This window comes from Primulina tabacum, chromosome 13 (genome assembly GCF_025594145.1).
Source record: "Primulina tabacum isolate GXHZ01 chromosome 13, ASM2559414v2, whole genome shotgun sequence".
Taxonomy (NCBI): Eukaryota; Viridiplantae; Streptophyta; class Magnoliopsida; order Lamiales; family Gesneriaceae; genus Primulina; species Primulina tabacum.
This window is the reverse complement of record NC_134562.1, coordinates 22,399,169-22,417,689: the sequence shown is the minus strand read 5'-3', so window position 1 is coordinate 22,417,689 and position 18,521 is coordinate 22,399,169. Positions and strand designations below refer to the sequence as shown.

The 18,521-nt window shown below is 34.7% G+C and overlaps 2 protein-coding genes across 2 annotated transcripts; one reads left to right on the top strand and one right to left on the bottom strand.

Moving 5' to 3' along the window:
• The first annotated feature begins 6,169 nt into the window (after positions 1-6,169).
• On the top strand, positions 6,170-7,444 carry LOC142523185 (uncharacterized protein At4g22758-like). Its single transcript, XM_075626840.1, has 2 exons — positions 6,170-6,857; positions 7,065-7,444. Exons 1-2 carry the CDS (start codon positions 6,626-6,628, stop codon positions 7,241-7,243), a joined length of 411 nt encoding a protein of 136 aa, XP_075482955.1. The 5' UTR covers positions 6,170-6,625; the 3' UTR covers positions 7,244-7,444.
• A 10,189-nt stretch (positions 7,445-17,633) lies between these two features.
• LOC142521916 (uncharacterized) lies at positions 17,634-18,170 on the bottom strand. The gene is made up of 2 exons (XM_075625089.1): positions 18,022-18,170; positions 17,634-17,979 (listed from the first exon to the last, which is right to left on the bottom strand). The coding sequence occupies exons 1-2, from the start codon at positions 18,168-18,170 to the stop codon at positions 17,634-17,636; spliced, it is 495 nt and encodes a 164-aa protein (XP_075481204.1).
• Positions 18,171-18,521: the final 351 nt, after the last annotated feature.

Here is an 18,521-nt window from a genome sequence, read left to right as displayed (position 1 = left end):
TGGCTGTCCTAGGGACTGTAGCCACGGTTAGAACCCTTCCATATCATGTCTAGGACATGACCAAGGTGTCCTTTCAAAGCTTGGTTCATGGTTCCATCAGATTCTTAAAGCAACAACACAAGCATCACTCGAAAAAAATTCTGTTTCTGGGTTGTGTGAGTAACTTCGGTTTTGAGGTGTTGGGATGGGCTGTGGCTGGCTTGTAGCCCATATCCATGGTTCATACAACACTCCATCATGTCTAGATCGAGCTATGGTTGACCATACAGCCACTGGAACGAAATAAGACAACAAATTCATTCGAATACTACAGCACAGAATTTCTGGGTGCTCTCGGTTTGAGCTGTGCATTGTCCTAGGTATTGGCTCGGCTTGTGGTTGGCTTCTAGCCCTTAGCCATGGTCCAAGCCATGCCTTAGGATGTTGGTAAGAGTCTTTGGGTGGTGTTTCAAGCTCTTGGTCATTAAATTTCAGAATTTCCCCTCAAATACACAAGCTGCTCCTGCTGTAATTTGACAGCAACTTGCTGTTTGGTTCATGAGGTTGGTTTGAGTTCTTGGCTGGCTTTTAGCCCATGGCCTTGGACTGGACAGTACCTCAATGAGTTAGGAAAGTCATGTTTTTGGCCGTTTGTGATTCGGTCAAGTTTAGAGGTCGTACGAGAATTTACGGTGAAAGGTGCCAAAATGACTCTCGAAAGAGTATTTTATGTTTTTGGATTCCTTTCACCCATTTTCGTGTTTTACAGTTATTATGCATATTTTTCAGTATGTTTGGGGTATTTTTAATCATGGTTAAACATCGGTTTAATGTTGGTTCGGGTTGGTACGAAGCCATGGTTAAAAATCAAGTTGTTGGTCCGAATCGTCTCGTTTTTGGTTCTATTGTTAAGATTTTATCAAGTTAAGATTTATTTCATGTGTCACATATTAGTAGTAAGTCGCAGCAAGCCTGGGAACGATCCAACTCATCCGGTAAAAAAAAAATAATGTTATAATTATATTACGTGCATAAAAATATAAAATGTTTATTTTTGAGATATATGCGATATGTCTTGTGGCCACCTTATGCTTATGGGTTTGGAAGTCGGTAGGAACAACCGAGGACCTCTCCGCCCGGTGACTTACGACCGGTTTATGATTATGTATGGGTACGGACATCCAGTCCAAGGGCTGTGATTGATCTCTACCGCCCAGTATACTGTGGTTTAGTCTGATCAGGCGCTTACGCTATGTTATGGGCCACTAGCTTAGAAACATTATCTCTACCAGAAAATTATGATATGTTATGACAGAGCTCTATTGAGCAAAGCTTTTACGTATGATTTTTAGATATGCACGTAGTTATAATTATTCATGATATGATTTTTACCGTACGCTTTACGATAGTTTATTTTTACGTTGCATGCGGTTTTATGATATATTTACTTGTTATTCACGATATATACATGTTGAGTCTTTAGACTCACTAGACTTGATTGTTGTAGGTATTGATGAGGTCGGGACCGCGGACGGAGACCTGTGAGCGATCTTGGGACAGCAGTAGTAATCCCGAGGACCTCATGATTTAATTTATGCACCTTTTATTATTCAAACTCAGTTTTAATACGTTGGATTATTTTTAAGTTGATGTTTACGTTTAATTATTTTTAAATTGTTGGTTGAAAACAATATTTGCTTCCGCTGTTATTTTAAAATTAAAATTATTTACATGTTTACTTTAATTAAATGGGACAAGATAATTATTTATTTAGAAAATTTTTAATAATTCCGCAAAATTACGAATACGAAATACGGGCCTTTACAATGTATATGTATCTATATACCGGGGCATGTCCCGAGGATATGAGTTGTTTGTATGTGATTGGTTTTGATTACGTGTGGGCATGTTTTATGATTTGAGATTAAATACTATTTTCAGTATTTAAGTTATAGAAGAGATATTTTGAGCTCATTGTAAAGAAAATTTAAACTCGTTTTCCGTTGTAATTAGTTAACCCTAATCAGATTGCATTGTAATAACGATTAGGAGCTAAGGGCCCCACACTTTCCCTAATGTATATCTCACACTCTGGCCAGAGATTTCATGCACTATTATTTCATTAGATTACATAGGATATCCACACCCGTAGGTGAGCGGTGAATTCACGACTACAATGCACAGGCTCCTACACACTTCGCAATTGCACCCAACCTCACTACCTTGTGATCCTCGCGCAGTCGGTAAACAAGTCAAAGCACAATCCTAGCATATAGAGCCTCAGTGTCTTCTCAGGGTCGTAAGGACTAATGATATACAATCAAAACCACGAATTTTCCCTCTCGATGAATGATAACCATTTGAAAAGTTCGATAGAGGGTTGTTCGGTACAATCATCATATGATTACCTATCTCTATGACTGTACATCTCTATGCCCTCACCATTGAACACGGTACACATCACATATTCTAATATAAGGCTCAAGCGACCTTTATCCTTATTTTTAGGCGGCTGAATCGACTAAGAACAAATTTAGAATATAAAATATTTACAAATGAGTTTCAAGATTTAATTACGATTCATTTGTATTAAAGCATAATCAAGGACTTTTTTTATACCGACTGCATAAAGTAAAATGAAACCATGAAATGTAAATTTTATTAAAATAAAGACTGTTAATTACAACTGAGTCGATAAATTACTTTTATTAAAAAGTAATACTCAAGGCGTGTTAGTTAATTACAACTGCATTGATCTGATTTAATAATTCACCCAACATCAATGATCTTTTCATGATACTTCCAATTTCCTAATGATATCAAAATTTACCATATTAATGAAAAAAATTATTATTTTTAGCATAAATTACCCGACTTCGAGTCGACTTTGATCCACCTAATTTATTGAAGTAACTTATTTCCAAGAGTTGTCACAACTTGTACTTTGTATACAATATAAATTCATAAAATTGAATCAATTTTATACTTCAAAAAAATAAAAAAAAGAGTCATATGGATGAAATACACAATTTTTATATAAAAAATTTATTTACTTCAGAGATCAATTGGGACGAATGATGTGCCGGGAGTAGAAATATTTGTTAAAAAAATTACGTATAAAAATATAATAATATCATATAGTCCTAAATTTCCGTCTAAAATTAGAATATACTCTTTTTCGAAGGAAAAAGAAAAGAAAATATTCAATTTTATGTTAAAATCATTTTCATAGCCATAAGGTCTTTTCACTAAACATACGAAACAGGATGGCAATCATGCAAAATAAAGCTTACCAATATTGAATAAATAATCAAATATAAAGCAATAAGTTGGAAAAACGTGCAATGTTGTCAAATTCCTTGGTCAATTCATTTGACAAATGCTGTACGTAAATATTCTCTTATTTGAAAACGAAAAAAATGTGATGTTTGATTACTATATCTATATATATATATATATAAAAGCAGAATTTTTGCCAAAAATTAGTAATTTTTCGCCAAAATATCATTTCTAAAAAAGGAAAGATTTATCATGAATATTGGCATATGTATACTGAAATAAATGATCACTTCAATTATTGTTTGCATTGATTATATCAATTCATTTAATTCAATTTTAAATTTAATTAATTTTTATATTAATTCAAATGTAATTTATGTATTATATGTTTTTTATTTTTTTATTCAAATTAAAAGTAAACATAAACTATATTAAAAATTTTGCATTGATTATATCAATCAATTTAATTAAAAACTGTATAAATAAATTTAAAAATACAAATGATTGCAATGTTCAGTATCACTCATGAGGTAAATCATTTAAAAATAAAATTTTCTATTTTAAGTAATTTTCTGCCCAAATTACTTGCCCAAATTACTTGCTAAAAAAGAAATACAATATTTAATTAGTTTATTTAATTTTTCTAAAAATAAAATTGATTGACTGTTAAAAGTTATCACTACAACAAGTTTTCCAATGATCATTAATTTACATCTTAATAATCATAAATTTTTTATCCCAAATACATATTATTTCGAAATTACCTTAATTTGAAAGAATTAGTGCGTTGTAGTTTTCTTCCAAAATCATATGTATATTGTATATCTTGAATTGTCTTCTTAAAAATTCAAATAAGAGAACACAAAAAAATTAAAAGAAACAGATTCAAAAGAGTTTCAAATGGACATTAAATTACTCTCAATAAACATGTATATTACCCTCAATAATCAGAAATGTTTGACACCCCATGCATGCAATTCGAGATTTCCATATTTTGAAAGAGTCAATGTATGTTATAATTCTGTCAAAAGCATCCAATGTTTAATTTTTGTCCCTTGAGATGTTTTATTTGAATTTTAAATTATAAATAATGCAATATTGCATATTATATTAGAAACCAATTTTATTCTATGTATCTTACTAAATTTATCTACTCCAAACTTGAATTCTAAAATGACTCCTCTTTGCAGCACCATATATGAGTTGAATCCTTCCAAGATGTAATGTTCGTTTAAATTTAGATTTATTCGTTGTTATGAACTACCTACATATGGAAACAATGAGAACAACGAGACATTAAGTTTGAAATCTGTCTTTCATGATCGAGAAATAAAAAAATATTATTCATCTATTTGTACAAAATTTTAATTATTACGTATTACTAATGTGATAATTTTCTTCTATATTACAAAGTTCACGGATACATAATAGTATAAAATTTTCCGTAATGGAAATGATTAAACCAATTCTAAAGAAAGTAAGCATCTTATTCGAAGACACCTTATAAAATTTATTGACATTGTTTTGGAATACACATAATAAATGTTAATTAAATAACTTTTTTGATTTATATATAATTTACTTATTATCACATGTTTCATTTTTCTTTCGGAATAATAGACTATTGTGTATATTATAAAGATATTTTGTAAATAAAATCACAACCCATTTGGATAAAGATATTGATGAAACAATTATTGTTATCATTCAAATGTGTTAAACACGTGTCATGTCACAAAAATGTTTGTGAATGTGAATTTAGACGAAATGACTGAATTTTTTAAAAAGTATTTCTCATTAATTTTATTGAATGTGATTTTAAAATATTTTAAAATATTTTTTTATCACATGTTAAAAATGATAATATATAGCTTCTCGAAAATTAAAGAATTAAATATGTATTAAGGTTGGTGGCCGACATTAATACACTAAACACGATAAGCATCATGTCATTGCCTTAGGCTAACACAATCTAAAATTTTGATATATGAGTGATTATTAGCCAAAAATATTAATCGACATGCGTTGTATTTAAGAAAGTTTTTAAAATTAACGAAAAAATAGTTTTATTTTTATTTTTTATAATTATATTATTTTTTTCAATTTAAATATCTATTCATTTTTCACTAATTTTTAAAAATATCATCCCGTGCATCGCACGAGTTAAATACTAGTAATTTATAATATTTGAGTTATATTATTATCATCGTTAGTAATTTTTGATAAAATCGAATGATTAATGATGTTCAAATAAAAAAAGTCTTCAATTTATTAACTATTATTATTATAGTTTAAATATTACTTGCTTCGGAGGATAATCAATTTGAATGAAAATGTTATATTTTCATCGAAAGTAAGATATGCTTGATATTTTATTTCAAATATTTTAAATGACGTAGTAGAACAACATTTGAAACACTATGTTTTAACGGTTCTCACATAACTTTTTTTTTTTAAAAATACAATAATGACGGACAAAAACTTGTGTGAGACGGTCTCACGGGTCGTATTTTGTGAGACATGTTTCTTATTTGAGTTATCCATGAAAAATATTACTTTTTATGTTAAGAGTATTACTTTTTATTATGAATATCGTTAAGGTTGATCTGTCTCACAGATGAAGATTCGTGAGACCGTTTTATAAGAAACCTACCCATAATGACGATAAATGTATGCTAAATTTAATATACATGGCTCAACAAACAAAGTAATCTAATAATTTATTTTAAATCGAATATATATTTTTAAATCAAAAAATAATAATTTCAAGGATATTTCAGTCAAACAAAATAATTTTTTTTACCAATATAAAATTTTATTAAAAAAAGGAAAAGAAAACAGTAATCATATCCCAAACCTAAATTGAATTCACACACATATATTATACAGCAAAGATCGCAAAATTGTGCTGCATCGGCAATAAATTCCGGAGTCACCGACCCATCTGCTTCAATCGTAATCTAATTTCCCCCTTTTCCTAAATACCGAGTCACCGGCCCATCTGCTTCGATCGTCATCCTATTTCCCCCTTTTCCTAAATACCGAAATTCCTCTTCTTCTTTATACCTTTTGTCCCCTTTTGGCAATACCAATTCCCCGTTGTGAATGGTGGAAATCTCGAGCGCACAATTGATGATCAACCCCGCTTCCTCAAGAAGAGGGGCTTTGATATCCGCCGCCAATCTCTTCTGCTTTGGATCGTGCATGGAAGGCTGGTACTACCGCTGCCTCGGCCTCGACCCGTGAATCAAGAACGCGAATTCATTGTGTCCCAATCTCAATTCGATCTTTAGAACCCCTTTTTCTTTTTCTTAGGTCTTGTAGAATATATTGTTGGGAAGAATATTTAAGAATTTTATAATAAAGAATGTTGATTTGTAAGCCAAAGAAGAACCAGCCCTTGAAGGGAAACAGGTTCTTGATTAGCGTCACGGTGCACGGGAGCTCCGGCCCGATTCGATTTGTGGTGCATGAGGAGGATCTTGTTGCTGATGTTATTGATACTGCGCTGAAATCGTATGCTCGAGAGGGCAGGCTCCCTGTTCTTGGTTCCAATTTCAATAATTTCATACTTTACTGCCCTATTGCTGGAACTGAAGGTAGTAAATTTCGTGTTCATGTTTGTTCGTTCGTTGAATTGTTGTGTTTTGTGGTGAAATTTCCAATGTAGTGTACTAATCATGAACAACCCTATAGCTGTTTGCTGAAAAGATTTCTAATTTTTGTGGTTATTCACTTAGTTTGTTTAGGACTTGTTTTGTAAATTATAACGAGTTTGGTCATTGAAATTTGTTGTTTGCTTGTAGCTCTGAATCCATGGGAGATGATTGGTTCGCTTGGTGTCCGCAATTTCATGCTTTGCAAGAAGCCGGAAACTGGGAATGCCTTTGGTGGGGAGAAGTCTTCTCCGATGACTCGGAAAGCGGCTGGAAGTTGGAGGGCATGGTTCAATAAATCTCTCAATCCTAAGATATCTTCTCATTAAACTAAGTCGAATCGAGCAAGTGGGAAACACTTGTGTTTTTGTCGAGGATTCTGGTGTTGTTTTGGTTATGTTTTGCTTATCTTTAGTAAGTTTGCTTTGTGTGTGCTCTCATATGTGAGACTACATCTGTTTCTTCGCGTGAATAAACCAGACCTAACTCGCCATTTGGTCATATGTCTTTATCTTATTGCTTTGTGCTAAGTTTCTCCGTTTTCTCTAGTTTATTTATGCTAAGCCATCATGTTTTACAGCAAGTTTCACTCACTGTGAATTTTATTGTTCATGAGCCATCAGCTTTTCACACGTTTTCTGTACCATGGATTGATAGTCTCTTTCATTTTTTATTTTATTAAATACTAATGTTGAAACTAAAAGTCTTGCACGTCATCGAACATCACCCATTACTTCATGCAGTGTAACCACTGATTGATCGTCTTTTTCGCAACCTTTGAATGAGGCTCGTCGTGCTTCAACGTGCGTTGTTGAAGGCTCTAGAGACATGCATGAATCAGGACTTAAGCTGAGATGTAATGTGTTTTCTTTGCTTGTGTGAAACATGCCTTGTCTCGCGCCTAGATCATGCAGGCCTTCGCTAAATCATATGGATTGTGCTATTTAAAGACAATATATATTATAATACATAAATTTTTTTGGTAGTTGTATAGGTAATTGTTTACATATTTATAATTTATTTGTTACTGAGAAGAATTTCATCAAAAATTTTCATGTGTTGACAATAATACTGGCTGGTTAACTATCATGTTCACTTTATTATAAGAAAAACTTGAATTCGAGCTTGCTTTTAATCTAATTTTTGCTTTAAATTTATTAGTTAAAACAAAAGATGTTAAATTTTTTAACAATATGTTAAAATCATTAATAACATTTATTTATCTTTATCTATATTTTAAAATTTTTAGACAATAATATCATTTATACTAAAAAAAGGAAAAAAATATTAAAGAACATATAATTTATCTATAAGCACGTAACACTTACGCGTAAAGTACTTAAATATAAATTTTTGCATTCTCAAAAAGTAAATATATATGGATATATATATATATATATATATATTTGGATATATATTTTGTTGGTTTAACATGTTGAACCTGTATATTAAACTTTGGGGTAAAAATTTGTGTGAAGCTGTCTCACGGGTCGTATTTTGTGAGACGAATTTCTTATTTGGGTCATTAATAAAAAATATTATTTTTTATGCTAAGAGTATTACGTTTTATGCTAAGAGTATCTGTAGGATTTAACTTACAGATAAAGATTCGTGAAACTGTTTCACAATAGACCTATTCAAACTTTGAAGTATATGGCTAGATTGGTTTTGGTTTGAGTTTGAGGAGTGCTCAATAACCTCGGGCTGATGCACTAATTCGTAATGTTCGTAAATCATATTAACTGGGCAAATCGTCATTAAAAAACTCTGCGTAGGCTCGATAGATCTTGAGTCGAGTCATTGACATGAATAGGAGGTTGTTGGCTAATTAACAGTATGATCTGTCATCTTTACCTCTATCATATCAATTTTGCCGTCATGTTCAATGCACATATAACTATTATTTTATTATTTATTTATCTATTTTATGAATGACGAAATTTTTCTGTAGCTTGTACACACTATTAAGTACGTGGATTCTCTAATTTGATACCACGTATGAATTTGTACGGACATCTGGTTTTATGGAAGTGGGACAATCGTGACGTATGCTCAAATAATGATCGACTTTCCTTCGTGTGCCCTACAATTGTCTGGCTTTTTTTTTCTTAAAATAATATAAATAGAAAAAATAAAAAAATAGGAATTTGAAAATATTTATGAATGTATGACAATCTGATATAATCTGTATCCGATTCTAAGAATATATGTCACCTTATGCCGGATTCAATTTTTTTTTTAAAAAAAGTTTAAATATAATTTATTATTTAAAAAAATATGAAAAATGATCGGATTCTTTCCGAATATATAGCAGACTGCCACATATCCAACATTTTCCACCCGTAATTTACGGGTGCTCACAGGGTTTTTTTTTTAAAATAATATAATTTTAAAAAATATATATTAAAATATTGTAAATGTGGTGTAGCTGTAAAAATATAACAATTCGGATTTTTAAACTCCGGATTCAATTTTTTTTTAAAAAAATACGGTCTGTCGCGGATTCTGAGAATCCGTGACTCCTCCTCTTTCTTTAAATTGCACCGATCACTTACCATTCTCACTTACAATTCGAACACCACAAAGCTTCGCATATTTTGTGCAAGTCTTCTACATTTTTTCTGAGTCGATAGTTTTTTTTTCGTTTCGTTTTTTCAACGACATTTTTTGTTAGTTAAATTTCTTCTCGGTCGGACGTTGTGTTAATAAGTTTTTTGTTATCGAAAATTGTCAGGTATTAATAATGTATTTTATTATTATTGAATTAATGTTGTTTTATAATGTATTTTTTATAATAATGTTTTTATAATAATGTTTAACATTGAAAGATTAATATATTGTTCGTTGATTTGATAATTTATTTCATACGAGTGAATCTTAAGAGATAACGTTATTGATTTTTTTAATTATATTTATTATTGTTCGTTGATTTATTGAACTAAATTTGATTGAATGAATTTTATTATTGACACAAATAATATTATGAAAATTAGCTTCATATAATAATAACATATTTTATATTAAAAAAATCAAACAACAATCATTTTATTTAATCTTTGTTTTGTAAAATATATTTCCATATTGCATATTACTCGAATATAAGTTTCTCTGACATTTATTATATGAGCATCTTTGTTTCTCTAATAAGTACTAGGAACCACGACAAATTTTTCGAATAATTAATAGAAACAAGAAGAAAAAATACTTACAACTAATTATTGTTTTCAAATATGCCCAATACCTTTTGTTTAATGTACCTACAAAATAATTATTGTTTTCAAGATGATTTTTATATAATGATTTTTATTGTTTTCAAATATGCCCAATACATTTTATTTAATCTTTGTTATATAATGATTTTTTGTTTGCAAGATGGCTGAAAATACGGATAATGTGTTGTATTTATGGGGTAAACACATATAAAATAATATCAATGCTAAAAACATGGATGCACTAATTCCTCCACGCCGGTATGACAAATGTCTTTGGAGATTGCATAATGTTGTGATTCACCTCCGTGTCCGCCTATGTCTAGCACACATGGGTTTCTATGATGTCATTCAGTGTGGTCCTATTAAAAATTATGATAATCATTTGCTTACAGCCATCGTTGAGAGATGGCGTCGAGAGACACTCACATTTCACCTTACAGTTGGCGAGGCAACAATCACTCTACAGGACGTTGCTGGAACAACCCTCTCTCATAACATTTAATTTTTAAAAGAAATAACATGCGCGGAAGCATTTCATTTTAAAGGGGTAAATAAACTCTTATAATAAAAAACAAACACTACCAAACCTTTAATATAACCATTCCAAAAAATATCATCAAAATATATTCAAAAGTCACCACCAAAATATATATGACTTTTTCTTTCAAAATACAAAATACCCATGACTACAAATGTTACTCAAAAACCAAAATAAGTATTACATGCCAAAAGTTTTTCCCATTTTCTTACCATATGACTTCTTCCACCTTTAACAATCATGTTTATTCTTTTTTGTCACCCGCATCACACGATATTAACTGGAATGAGATTATAACTCAGTAAGTAGAAAGCGAAGAACAACAAATAAATATACATAGGCTTGGGCTTGAATAACATGGTTATGACAATGAAAGCTATATAATACCATCTTCAATGAACAATAGATAACAAGGCATAATAGATGGTATTTCATGGCATGAATTAAAGAAAAGAATTGATAGTCCTATGACTTGTGACTATGAAATATGTACCTCTTTGATATAAATATCAAACTGTGAGATATACACCTTTATAATGAAACTGTCCAATAACATGCATAATATTTACTATCAATTATTCACTTTAATCATGGAAACTTCATTGAGGTAATTTAACAAACATATGGTAGGCACAATGGATTACTAGATCCTTTATCCATGAATTCAATAGTTGTAACGCCACATATTCGACGACTGTACTCACTGTATCAAGACGAGTCTTTCCAGCGTGCTTATGTCCTCACTCACACGCACCCTGGGAAACTTCCCAGGAGGTCACCCATCCCACTGTAACGCCCCAGATTCGACGACTGTCCTCACTGTATCAAGACGAGTCTTTCCAGCGTGCTTATGTCCTCACTCACACGCACCCTGGGAAACTTACCAGGAGGTCACCCATCCCAAAATTGCCCTAAGTCAAGCACGCTTAACTTTAGAGTTCTTATGTGATGAACTACCGAAAAGAAGATGCACCTTCGTGATATGAGTAGTACAAATCAAATCTTTTAAGCCCTCTTCAACTGTACAGTCCATAACATTGAACAGTCTCGGAATCCCTCTCACTTCCCGTGTGGGTCGGTTCATTCATGTTCCCTCCACCTAGAAGCCTGCCAGGAGCCGCTCATTGTCCGTGCAGCTGATGGCACCGGCAATCATCCCCCGCCCTATTCGGCCCCGGGCCTCACATGCCCACCAGCTTCCGCTTGGTTCGTCCCCGAACCACTCCGTACTAAGAGAGATCGGCTTTGATACCAACTGTAACGCTACAGATTCGACGACTGTCATCACTGTATCAAGACGAGTCTTTCCAGCGTGCTTATGTCCTCACTCACACGCACCCTTAGAAACTTCCCAGAGGTCACCCATCCCAAAATTGCCCCAAGTCAAGCGCGCTTAACTTTGGAGTTCTTATGTGATGAGCTACCGAAAAAAAGATGCACCTTCATGATATGAGTAGCACAAATCAAATTTTTTAAGCCCTCTTCAACTGTACAGTCCATTACATTGAACAGTCTCGGAATCCCTCTCATTCCCGTGTGGGTCGGTTCATTCATGTTCCCTCCACCTAGAAGCCTGCCAGGAGCCGCTCATTGTCCGTGCAACTGATGGCACCGGCGATCACCCCCCGCTCTTTTCGGCCCCGGGCCTCACATGCCCACCAGCTTCCGCTTGGTTCGTCCCCGAACCACACCGTACTAGGAGAGGTCGGCTCTGATACAAACTGTAACGCCCCAGATTCGACGACTGTCCTCACTGTATCAAGACGATTCTTTCCAGCGTGCTTATGTCCTCACTTACACGCACCATGGGAAACTTCCCAGGAGGTCATCCATCCCAAAATTGCCCCAATTCAAGCACGCTTAACTTTGGAGTTCTTATGTGATGAGCTACCGAAAAGAAGATGCACCTTCGTGATATGAGTAGAACAAATCAAATCTTTTAAGCCCTCTTCAACTGTACAGTTCATTACATTGAACAGTCTCGGAATCCCTCTCATTCCCGTGTGGGTCGGTTCATTCATGTTCCCTCCACCTAGAAGCCTGCCAGGATCCGCTCATTGTCCGTGCAACTGATGGCACCGGCGATCAACCCCCGCCCTCTTCGGCCCCGGGCCTCACAATAGTATTCTTTGATCAATGAATATATATCAATACATATATCAATAGAAGGAGCTAGACATCAATAAACGTGGCTTTTGTAAATATATTTATCATGTGAGCAAAGAAGGAGAGCCTCTACTTACAACTCGAGAAGCAAATGGTTGCTAAGATGATTATGAAGGAATTCCTACAATAAAATACATATAATCAACCATTAATCATCATCAATGATCATAGAAATCAACCAAACCATCTTATACCTTCAACTCCTCAAACTCACTAAATCGAAAATATAAAGAGTTCTTACCTTGGAGCTTGGAACTTAAGGTAGGAGGAATAAAGAATCCACTAGAACCTTGAACTTGAAGTGCAAAATATGAAGAAGAGAAAAACTTGTAGGGAAAGAAGTTTGAACCGATAATGAGAAGGAAGAAGGGTAGGAAGTGAGTAGAAGTCTCTAGACAAGAATAATATAGGCCTTTCTTATACCAAAAATCGCATTTCTAAATAGCACTTAAGCCTCGAGGAGGCGCCGCGGCGCCCCATGCTCGGGGGCGCTGCAGCATTACTCCTCCGGCGCTATGGCGCTGCTCCTGCACCACACCATCAATCACAAGCTCACATATGATACAATTGAACTATAAACTTCCTTTTTCCAATTCCATGCAATACCAATGCAACAAACCATCCAATTACATGTTCACATCATCTATATAAACCATCACAATAAGAACTCATCCCCCTCCATAAACCATCACCAACTATGAAACATAACGCCAAAACAATAATCATACTTTTACCATTCCAATAAACATAACAACAGGCAATAACCATCCCACATAATCTCAACCATCAAAACCGTTAATCTAATCCCACCATTAAACCTTTACAACCATAACAATTCCTTAAAAACAACCATACAACGATAAACCATGAATATATATAATAACCATATTGATGTCATAATATGAAATACCAACCCTTCCAACAACTGTACACAAGAACCATAATAATAATCATATATCCAAAACACCAAACCAATGAATAATATCATTGACAATAGAAGGATAAAAGATTGGGTTATTACAATCTCCCCTCCTTATAAAAATTTCATCCTCGAAATTTGCTTACCTTCAAACAAATCTGGATGACGTTGTTTCATCTCTTCCTCCGGTTCCCATGTGGCCTATTCAATCACTTGATTCCTCCAAAGAACTTTGACAAGACCAATTTCTTTATTCCTTAACACTTTAACTTTGTGATCAAGTATTTGAACCGGCACTTCCTCGTAGCTCAAATTAGGTAAAAGGTCCAATTATTCATGTCGAAGAACATGAGATGGATTAGGAAGATATTTGAGGAGCATAAAAACATGGAAGACATTGTGAATTCGATCCAGGTCCGGTGGCAATGCAAGACGATAGGCTCGGTCTCCAATCTTATCAACAATCTCAAATGGCCCAAGGTATCGAGGAATAAGTTTACCTTTCTTTCCAAATCGCATAACTCCCTTGAGGGGAGCTATTTTAATGAAAACATGGTCATCAACCTCGAATACCAAAGGCCGTCGTCTCACATCGGCATAACTTTTCTGTCTAGATCTCTTGGATCAATGCTACAACATCTGCTGTCTGTTGAACCAACTATGGGCCCAACATCTTTCTTTCACCTACCTCTTCCCAATATAAAGGAGATCGGCACTTCCTTCCATATAAAGCTTCATAGGGTGCCATGCCGATTGAAGACTGGTAGCTGTTATTATATTTGAACTCGACAAGAGGTAACTTTGAATCCCAACTACCAAGAAAATCAATGATACATGCCCTCAAAATATACTCAAGAATTTGGATAACTCTTTCTGATTGCCCGTCACTTTGACGATGATAGGCCGTACTAAAGGCCAATTTCGTTCCCAAGGCTCTATGTAAAATCTTCCAAAACTCAGATGTAAACCTTGGATCACGATCTGAAACTATCGACACTAGTATCCCATGAAGTCTCACAATCTCTTGGACATAAGCCTCAGCATATTGATTCATAGAATATGTCGTCTTGACTGGGAGAAAATGTGATGACATTGTCAATCGATCTACAATCACCCAAATAGAATTAAAGCCCTTCTGAGTCCTTGGAAACCCCAAAACAAAACCCATGGTGACGTGTTCCCAATTCCATTGCGGTATAGGTAAGGATTGCAACAACCCCGCCGACCTCTGATGCTCAATCTTAACATGCTGACAGGTTAGACATTTAGAAACAAATAATATGATATCTTTCTTCATACCTGGCCACCAGTAAAGGCGTCGAAGATCATGGTACATCTTGGTACTACCAGGGTGTACCGAATATGGCGCTGTATGAGATTCAATGAGTACATCTCTTCGAATGTCATCACCCAAAGGAACACATATCCTACCTCGACAAGTCAACAAACCATCACGATTCAACCCAAACTCAGAAACCCTTGTTAATTCACTCTTCCTCTTCAACTCCAATAACTGATTATCAATCCGTCGTTCCTTCAAAATTCTATCAAACAAAGTTGAGCGAAGAACCAATGCAGATAATTGAGCTACTATACCTGGAGATAATAGAGTTATCTCATTTATTTTCAAATCAAGCAACAATGGTTTCTGAATCATGGAACCCAATAAAGAACTCGACTTGCGACTCAAAGCATCCGCAACCACATTAGCTTTACCATGATGATAGCTAATGGTGCAATCATAGTCCTTCACCAGTTCCAACCATCTCCGTTGCCGCATATTCAACTCTTTCTGTGAAAACAAATAACTCAAACTTTTGTGCTCCATAAAAATTTCACACTTCTAACCATAGAGATAGTGCCGCAAAATCTTTAAGGCAAAAATCACAGCCGCCAATTCCAAATCATGAGTAGGATAATTTTTCTCGTAGTCCTTCAACTGACGAGAAGCATAAGCTATCACTTTACCACGCTGCATCAGCACGACACCTAACCCCTACTTTTAAGCATCTGTATACACAACAAAATCCTCAGTATCACAAGGAAGTACTAACACATGGGCAGAAGTCAACTTATCTTTCAGTGCTTGGAATGATTGTTGGCACTCTATGGTCCATTCGAACATGCTAGACTTCTTTGTCAAACTCGTCAGTGGCAATGCTATCTTTGAAAAATCCGGTATGAACCGTCTGTAATTTCCTGCCAACCCAAGAAAACTTCTAACCTCTGAAAGTGTCTTTGGAATGGACCATTGCTTAATAGACTCAATCTTGGATGGATCCACCGATATTCCCTCTTTCGAAATGATATGGCCCAAAAACGCCACCTGCTCTAACCAGAATTCGCATTTCTTCAACTTAGCATATAATTTCTTATCCCTCAATAGCTGCAACTCAGTCCTCAAATGCTCACTATGAAGGTCTTGTGTCTTAGAGTAGATCAAAATGTCATCAATAAAAACAATGACAAAGTTATCCAAAAATGGATTAAAGACACGATTCATTTAAATCCATGAAAAATGAAGGAGCATTGGTTAGCCCAAATGACATCACCAAAAATTCATAATGACCATACCTCGTTCTGAAAGCAGTATTCGGTATATCATTATTTTTTACCTTAAATTGATGATACCCTGACCGGATATCTATTTTCGAGAACACTACTGCTCCTTGAAATTGATCAAAATGATCATCAATCTGTGGAAAAGGATATTTGTTTTTAACAGTTACCTTGTTTAGTTCTCGATAGTCAATACATAATCTCAAAGATCCATATTTCTTTTTCACAAAAAAAACTGGAGCTCCCCATGGCGAGGAACTAGGGCGAATGAAACCTTTATCTAATAGCTCCTGCAATTGATTCTTCAATTCTTTCATCTCGGTCGGAGCCATTTTGTATGAAGCCTTGGAAATTGGGGCTGTACCTAGAATCAATTCAATAACAAACTCTACCTCTCGATCAGGTGGTAATCTAGGCACCTCCTCAGCATACACATCAGGATAATCCTGCACTACATCAATATCCTGCAATTGCATATTTATTTCTTTTCTGACATCCAAAACCGAAGCCAGAAAACCAATACACCCCTTGTGCAATAATTTAGTAGTTTGCAAAAAAGAAATAATGGGAATACTCAACGAAGAACCTAAACCAACAAATACTTCACTCTCATGATCATCGGCTAAAAACTTGTCTGTCTTGCCCATACAGTCAATCACTGCACGGTAAGCAGACAACCAATCCATACCCAGTACGACATCAAAGGCAACCATGGGAATAACAATTAAATCAGCAAACAACAATCTCGTACCCATCTGAACAAGACATGCCTTAAAGATACAAGTTGAACAAATTTCATCTCCAGAAGGTAACAAAATATTGAAATGTAAAGGCATGACAGTAGGTTCAATAGATAAAGAGTGCATAAACACTTCAGACTAAAAGAATGTGTCGCACCAGTGTCAATTAATGTAAGTGCTTCCTTGCCGGATACTAAAATATTACCTGAAATTACTGAAGAATCAGGATTATCACACTATTTAGTCATTGCGAAAATTCTACCCTGTACTCTTCCTTTTTCAGAAGTAAGAGGACACTTATGTGCTGTGTGTCCCAATTATTTGCATCTGAAACATCGGCCACTATCAACCAAACATTCTCCTTTGTGTGGCTTGCTATAATTAGGACACAATGGTCTCTCAAGATCCGAGGAAAACAATGGAGCTTTGTTATGCGACTCCATCTTACCTTTCCCCTTGTGGCCGCCTCGAACATGAGCACTTGCCCCCTTGACCTCTCACTTGGAAAGTCTGTCTTCTTAACTGTCGCTCATTCTCGATCTCCAGTTCATCGTGTTCGGCAAGAAATGATTTCTCAACAATATCTTAATATGTAACAATTTTCGACATGTGAACATCCCTCCTAATCTCTGGCATTAACCCACGAAGAAAATGCTCTCCCTTATCTTTATCATTTTCGGCAATAAAGGGAACAAAAACGCATCCTTCCTCAAATTTAAGAGTATACTCATTGACATTCATGGAGCCTTGTCTCAACTCAAGTAATTCTTTTACCTTTTTGGCTTTGACTTCACTCGAAAAATACTTGGCATAAAATAAATCCTTGAACTCATTCCACTTTAATTCACGAACGTTAACAGTAACCTTGGTGGCTTCCCACCAAATACGGGCCGCTTTCACCAACATAAAAATAACACAACTCACTTTATCTCTGTCAGAGAACTTCAAATAATAAAATATGGCCTCCGATTACTTGACCCACTCAAGAGCCACTAGTGGATCAGGACCACCGATAAATTCAGTAGGGTTCATTTGCCTGAACCGATCATAAGAACCATATTCAGTACTTTCCGTTCTGCCTTGACCCCTTCCCTGGCCACGACCCTGGGTCGTGGTGTGCATGCTCAATAACTATTGAATATGTTCGCCATGGACCTTAACCTGTTCTTTTAATAGCTTACTGAATTCGTCCACAACTTTCACAGTCTTATCAGAGGTAGGGGTCCTATCATCCCCTTCGGTGCTTTTTCTTTTGGGAGGAATTTCCTACACATAAGCTCACTTCAACATAGCTAGGAAACAATGATATATCAATGATAATGAAATAGAATCATTCCTCAATGTTAAAATCAATAGATGCAGGATCATAAACATACCGGATTGTCCTAGGTAGAAAAAATCATATATGGTCAGAAGAAACCTGCTCTGATACCAATTGAAACAACCCTCCCCCATGAAATTTAATTTTTAAAA

Coding starts and splice junctions, on each gene's coding strand:
- LOC142521916 (XM_075625089.1), bottom strand. CDS start 18,170: ATGCACACCACGACCCAGGGTCGTGGCCAGGGAAGGGGTCAAGGCAGA. Junction 17,980..18,021: donor GTGGCTCTTGAGTGGGTCAA/GTAATCGGAGGC, acceptor GTTCTCTGACAG/AGATAAAGTGAGTTGTGTTA.
- LOC142523185 (XM_075626840.1), top strand. CDS start 6,626: ATGTTGATTTGTAAGCCAAAGAAGAACCAGCCCTTGAAGGGAAACAGG. Junction 6,858..7,064: donor CCCTATTGCTGGAACTGAAG/GTAGTAAATTTC, acceptor GTTTGCTTGTAG/CTCTGAATCCATGGGAGATG.